At 45.7% G+C, this 7,103-nt stretch overlaps 2 protein-coding genes across 5 annotated transcripts in view; both read left to right on the plus strand.

The window, feature by feature from the left end:
- Positions 1-2,507, plus strand: part of Ganc (glucosidase alpha, neutral C) — a 57,599-nt gene extending 55,092 nt beyond the window's left edge. The window contains exon 24 of the mRNA XM_031371595.1: positions 581-2,507. Within this exon, the coding sequence (XP_031227455.1) occupies positions 581-690 (110 nt within the window). The 3' untranslated portion in view covers positions 691-2,507. The remainder of the gene's footprint in view (positions 1-580) is intronic.
- A 1,854-nt stretch (positions 2,508-4,361) lies between these two features.
- Capn3 (calpain 3) overlaps positions 4,362-7,103 on the plus strand; it is a 47,077-nt gene continuing 44,335 nt past the window's right edge. For 2 of the 4 annotated variants that reach the window (XM_031371605.1, XM_031371606.1), the window contains exon 1: positions 4,388-4,982. In XM_031371605.1, the coding sequence (XP_031227465.1) occupies positions 4,674-4,982 (309 nt within the window). In that variant the 5' untranslated portion in view covers positions 4,388-4,673. Of the gene's footprint in view, positions 4,983-7,103 lie in introns of all 4 variants that reach the window. The other 2 variants (XM_031371604.1, XM_031371607.1) reach the window with 2 other exon arrangements.

Raw genomic sequence — 7,103 nt, forward strand, 5'->3', positions numbered from 1 at the left:
AGACCAGGCTGGCCTCGAACTCAGAAATCCACCTGCCTCTGCTTCCCAAGTGCTGGGACTAAAGGCATCTGCCACCACGCCCAGCAGGGGGTTTCCTTTTTAAAAGACTTATTTACTTTATTTATATGAGTATACTGTAGCTGTCTTCAGACATACCAGAGTGTATTGGATCCCATTGGTTGTGAGCCACCATGTGGTTGGTGGGAATTGAACTCAGGACCACTGAGCCATCTCTCCAGCCCTCTAGGTGTTTCTTAATGTGTAATGGGTTACAGCCATCTCAGCCCTGGGAGCAGAATAAAATCCTACTTTGAAGAATTCCACCCACTGCATTCTTAGATAAATCACTTGGCTCCTGATAGTGTCTTTCCAACCAGGATTATATTCAAAACAATGGGATTTTTCATGTTTTAAAGCATTCACAGAGTTCATGAATAAACGTGCTTCCAGGTTTTCTCCTAAGTGAAGTATAACACTGTTTGAGAACATCAGATAATGTATCAGATTTGAAGAAGGAAAAAAAAAGATATTTTTTCTCCTGGTTTCTCACAAACTGCCTTTTTAACTTCTTGCTGTTTAGATGGTAAAGTTCAGCCTGCAGCTTTTACATACTGTGCCAAAACATCAACCCTGCATCTGGAGGAGCTTTCTCTGAGCGTTGGTGATGACTGGGAGGTCCGAGTCAGCTGATGGGCAGGCTCCCTGGTAGAGAATGGGGAGCCACCTGATCACTCTACCTTCTTGGCCTTCTGCGAGATCTGCGCTGCCATCAAATTTGCTTCCTTGGGGAAAATGACATTTCACTTATCCCTAGTGTATTGATGACCTGTCAATTCCAGGTTTTAAGATTTTAGCCAGGTGCAGTGTAATCCTAGCACTCCGAAAACGAAAGCTAAAGCAGAAGGATTGAAAGCTCAAGACCAGCTTAAGCTATATTGCAAGACCTTGTCTCAAAAAAAAAAAAAAAAAATCAAAAACAAGATTTCAGATTTTACATTTAAAGATGTATTATTGACACTCTGTACAAACACTGCCCTTCCCACAGACCCATAATTCACTGAGACACTGAAAGAGCTCAGGGAGTGGCCTGACTTGGAGCAGGGCTCCTGAAAGGCCCATTTGTGGGGCTTGCCTCAGGCTGTATAGCGCAGCCACTCTGACTGTTGCAGCAGCAGAGTTGCCCAACCCAGTCTCCAAGTAGATGGCAGTGCCAGGCACCTTTAGGGTTCCCTTCTATCAATAGCAGTGTGGGTATGGCAGCTTCTGCTGCAGATACTCCATGGGCAAGGGCTGTGGAAAGTTCTTCTCCCCTGAGAGTGACTCCGCAACACTCCAGATCCTCTTTCACACTTCTTAGATTCAAAAGTACCAAATCAATTTTCAAAGTCAGATTTACTCCTTTTAAATATATTTTATTAAAAGCTATCTACTAACTAAAAATATTTATAAGGTGAATATAATAAGATACAATTAGTAAAAATGGAATAAATACTCACATCCCACAGGTGAACTTTAAAAATAGAGCACAGGGCCGGGACTAGAATAGCACAGTGACTGGCACTTGTCTTAGGCATGACCAAAAACCAAAAGAAGCAATATTCCAATACACTGTCTTTAAAAACCAAAATGAATGCAAAAAAAAAAAAAAACCACACAGGCTTAAAGGTTTTAAATAAAGACACCTCAGTATTACGGACTCTTCCTTTCGCATTAGGTTCCAATATGGCTTGGCATGGGCTAGAGTATCATACCACACTGTGATGTCCCTGGCTCTGGGGACTCTAGAGGCTCCCTGCTGTCTGCTGCAGCAGTCGTTGAGGTGGTCTCAGTTCCTCAGCCTCGGAGCCTCTCGCTACATTCACTGCCCACTTGCAATTGCCCCTGTTCTACCTTCTCTCTCAGCCACAGTACTGTCCCCTGGCTCCACCCATACAGATCTTACCATCCTTCCAGACCCAAGCCAAGCCCTACTTTTCCATAAAAATTCTAACCTGACTCCCCCAGCCTCCCAGTACCTACTAGCAGTGATTTTGCCTTTGTCTGAAATGCCGCCCCACAAATAATCATACCCTACTTTGCATTCTCAGGGATGTGCCTTAATATTTCAAGCAGGACTGTGTATCTCCCTACTAGAGCATATGCCCCTTAAGATCATGTTACATTTCTCTCATATCTGTTATATCACTGGGGAAGTGTGGATGAAAACACCTGCTCCCCATAGGCTCATGTGTTTGGACAGTTGGTCCCCAGTTGGTGGCGCTGTTTGGGGAGGCTCTGAAACTTTTAGAGGTACATCTTTGCTAGAGGAAGCATGTCAATGATCAGGGTAAAGGTTAGGCTTTGTCTTATAGCCTTATTCAATTTTCTGTTTGCTTGCTCTGCTTCCTGTGTGTTATTGAGATGTGATCTCTCTCAGCTTCCTGCTTCAGCACCTGCTGCAATGCCTCCCTTGCTGTCATGGACTCTCCCTATGGAACATGAGCAAAATAAACTCTTCGACAAGCTGCTTTCGGTCATGATATTTTATCATAGCTTTTCCTCTTGGTTTGCTTCCTGGTCATGTGGTAGATGCTTTTGCTTTGCCACAAGATTCTCCCATGATATTCTGCCTCTTTACAGGTCCAAAACAATGGAGCTAATTTATAAGGGCTAAATTCTCTAAAACTATGAGCCAAAATAGCCCTTTCGTCTGTCTAAGTTGTTTATCTCATTCACTGGGTTATAGTGATAGCTGATTGACACTGTTGGAATGGTCATTCAACCCAACCTAACCCCAAAGGAATATTAAATTCAGTCTTCTTTCTAACCCCTTGCTGAGTGCTTAAGACACCCTAACAGCATTTTAAATGCATCACATGAGTTAACTTGTTTAATCCTTACACCAAACCCAACAACAGAATGACTATCATTCCCACGCTACAGGAGAGAAGATTGGTTCAGAGGAAGAAAGTTAACGAGGCTAATGCTACACAGCCACAGCCAGAAGATGCCAACCTCCACTTCGATCCTGGACAGCCAATCTTTCAGAGACTGCTCAGCTCTGTTCTTCTTCAAGAGTAGTAATGCCTTGAGCATTTTCTCGGAGGGACAGGAAGATAAACTGGTGATTCCAATAGCTGAGACATAGGGTCCCTTCAAGTTGAACTGCCAAGAATCATGAGCCCATGCTCCCTTTCAGTGTGTGTGTGTGTGTGTGTGTATGTGTGTGTGTGTGTGTGTATGTGATGTGTATATGTATGTGTGTGAGTGTGGGCATGCACATGAACACGTGCCATGCCACACAGAGGAGGACAACTTGGGGTGTTAGTCCTTGCCTTCCACCTTATTTGAGACATGGTGAGACACAGTTGTTTTGCTGTTTTCTGCTGCATAGGCCTGACACAACATACCCATGCCTCTACGGCTTCTCCTGCCTGTGCCTCCCATCTCACTGTGGATGTCCTGGGGTGGCAAGCGTGCTATGGCACCTAGTTTTAAGTGGGAGCTCAGATCCTCACACTTACATGGCAAGCGCTTTACCACTGTGCCATCTCTCCTGCCCTATGCCCCCATTTCAGTTGTTACCTCCTACTCTTTCCTGTCTTCTAAACTTAGATCTATAGGGCTGGTCACTTAGGAACAGGTGCAGCTGCAAGCTGGGTCAAGCCTCTACTCTGCCAGACATCAGATATAGCCGTTTCATTATAACCCAGAGAGCAACTACCATGGTAAAAAACAAAAACAAAATGAACAAACAAACAAAAAAAAACCAGGTAGAAGCCAGGTAACCAACTCCCTCCTCCAGGCCACTTTGATTCCCCTTTAAAAGCCCTGAAGCCAAGTCTTCCCTAGACCTTACATTTTAGGACTTGACACTAAGCTGGCTCTGTTTCCAGTTCTGTCTAGATGCTGATGTGGTGTAGCTAAGTGGTCTAGTCAATAATCTACTAGGATACACATTACGTAGTTAACTTGATCTCAGTGTGTCCAGTGGGCAAGAAGAGAGGAATTTCCTTGACTGGAAATTCTGCTGAGTGGCATTTTCTACCCAGTTGGACTGAAAGTCAACTCCAGAACATTCTAGAAAAGGTACTGACTCTAAAATACTGTTTTCCATGTCTCTAGTGGCTGCTGCCTCAGTAGCCTGTATGGCTGCCTAGTCCTTCACATACTTTGCTGATTTCTGGTGTTTGTCTGTCTCAAATACTCTCACTTCTTGATAAGCAGCGTTCCTAATGTCAATGCAGAAATATCTCCAGCGAGGTCCTCCCCGACCACTCAGTCCAGCCACGCACTGGCCTCTTGCTTTCATGCTCCACGATCTCACTTCACATCTATTTTTAGTTTTCCTGGCTTAAGCTTCTTCAGGCCACTGAAACACAACCCTCATTCTCTTCTTCTCCCTCTGGCAAGCGCGCTGCTGGGAGGCACCCCCAGGTAGAAACTGCGTCTAAATCCTCTATTGCCTCTTCCTCAGGAAAACCTATTGCTCTAAGGTCATAGTCACCTGTTTAAGCTGGTCAGAAGCCAGCCAGTTTTCTGATAGAACTTTAAACTTTGAAGAGACCGTGGCCATTTTTTTTTTCCCTCAGATGACAGAATCACTTCAACTTCCGCTTTGTAATCGCTTCCTTTCCTTGAAGGTAGCCGAATCTCGTTTTCTTTAAAACGTCTTCCTTACAAAGTTGCCTGCCATGCCAACTGTTATTAGCCCAACTGTGGCCCCAAGGACAAGGGCTGAGCCCAGGTCCCCGGGGCCAGTTCCTCACCCAGCTCAAGGCAAGACCACGGAGGCTGGAGGTGGACACCCAAGCGGCATCTATTCAGCCATCATCAGCCGCAATTTTCCAATCATTGGTGTGAAAGAGAAGACATTTGAGCAGCTCCACAAGAAATGCCTGGAGAAGAAAGTTCTTTATCTGGATCCCGAGTTCCCACCGGATGAGACCTCTCTCTTTTACAGTCAGAAGTTCCCCATCCAGTTCGTGTGGAAGAGACCTCCGGTGAGTAGCTTACTGGTTTTGTAGCTGGCTGGAGTTGGCCTCAGAGAAGTCCTCCCACTCAGCACCTCCCAAGCACAGCTGGGCACATGGACACGGGGGAAGGATCCTGGCAGGGGCCTGGGCTCTGGCTGCAAGTATGAAAAAGAGAGGACAGGGTCAAGTCTAAGAGAGAGCGGGCAGGGCTGCTTCTCTCTCACTTTCTCTCTTTCTGCTGTTCCCAAAAGTAATTAGACCCCAAATTCATCTTAAAAATGGCCATCTCTTCCCCAGAATCAGTTCCACAGTGTCCAGAGCTGTACTCTCTGCCTAACTATGTTGAGACATCTTCCATTTCTCAGGCTAAAATCATGAGATGCGGTTCTTTCTGTTTTGGATATTTGCCAGTGACCGTGGATTTCTGAAACACAGAAGCCAGGGAAAGAGGAGAAAGGCAAGGACTACTTTTTGTAACATAACATTGAGATTAGAAGAATTTTTGTCTGTATACCTCACTGCATAAATTAGGATGCCAAAACCCAGCAATAGACTCAGCATATGACAGGACCTGGATGAAACCCTACTCGCTAGCCTTCACTAACAGGGATTCGCCAGAGGGAAAATTATGTTTCCCTGGCTCCCTTCTCTGATCATGCCTCCAATGTGACTCTTGTTTTTGAAACAAGAAACATTTTAGTCACAAACCAATCTGGGGCTAGGAGCAGAGCTTAGTGGTAGAGTTCTACTTAGCATGTCAGGGGCCCTGTGTGTGATCTCTGGCACTGCTAATCAATCAGTAAATAAATATAAAAGGGGGGAGAGAGAAAAAGTGATCACGTCATATAGAGAGAAATAGTTATTGTAGGTCCACTAAGAAGAGTGTTGTGAACAAGAGACCAAAACTTACACTGTTGTAAAGTCTAGAGTATTGAGGAGAACGTGGACATTGAGGTCCAGTGGTCGTCAGGACTCTGTCATCACTGAGTGGATGGGGTCAAAGAGAGCAGGCCAGGTCAGGGGTGAGAAACCTTTCATGAAGAAGTGATGTTGGGCTCCTCACAGGATTCATTGGCCATCTTTTCCTCTATTGTCTAACAAGAGCTGTCTCCTCTCCCCTTCTGCTGTCCTTTGGTAAGGCCCATCCATGGCTGTCATGAATGTCCTCAGCTTAGAAGAGCATGCTGCAGAGGACTGGGTGTAGCTTATCACACACCTAACATGTGTGAGGTCCCAAGTCAAGAAGGTGGGCAACCCAATCAATGCACTTAGATACACCATGCCCCTGCTCAGCCCCCACTGACTGCAGCATAAGTCCAAGCCACCTCGCTGAGCACAACCCTTCTCAAGCAGGCCTGACCTCTCACCTTGACTCTCGTCCTTAAACTTGATGCTGCAATGAGACATCTGGTTGCAGCAGAACATCTGGCTGCAGCAGAACATCTGGCTGCAGTGCCCTTCCAGGGTTTGGCTGATTGGCTCCCCCTTGCATTCTCTGCTTGACTCTTCCTTCAACCTTTCTCACCTCTCCTGGTGCTGAGAACAGGGTCTGTTCATGGTCATTTGTAGTCTCCAGACATATTCTGAACATAATAGTATACAGATGCTGCTAGCAAATGAATACCCACATCTAAGGGTCTGACCCAGGACAGCCCTGCCTTCCAAAGTAGGGAACCCCTAGAAGCTTTGTCTAATAGTACTCCAATGGCAAAGGGACCAAAACCTACAAACACTGTTTTTACTAAAATCACTGATGGCTTTGAGCCTAAAAGTTAGACTTGCAAATCTGCCATGTTCTGTGGCAGTGACCGGTTTATGAGCTCCTATAGACCAGTATGCTCCAAGAGACCGGGCTGTTTGATATTCAGCTCCTATCACCATCACCAACAACAAAGATCCTGAATTTTCAAACCATCTTGGTTAAAGTGCCATTTGTCCTTCTGTGGTTAAGATCAGTGGGTTGGAGAGATGACTCAGTGGTGAAGAGCACTTCCCACTGTTGGTGAGAACTTGTGTTTGGTTCCCAGCACCTACATGTGGTGGCTCACAACTATAAAATGCCAATTCTGCTGGGCGGTGGTGGCGCATGCCTTTAATCCCAGCACTTGGGAGGCAGAGGCAAGCGAATTTCTGAGTTCGAGGCCAGCC

Source organism: Mastomys coucha, unplaced genomic scaffold (assembly GCF_008632895.1).
Source record: "Mastomys coucha isolate ucsf_1 unplaced genomic scaffold, UCSF_Mcou_1 pScaffold15, whole genome shotgun sequence".
Lineage (NCBI taxonomy): Eukaryota > Metazoa > Chordata > Mammalia > Rodentia > Muridae > Mastomys > Mastomys coucha.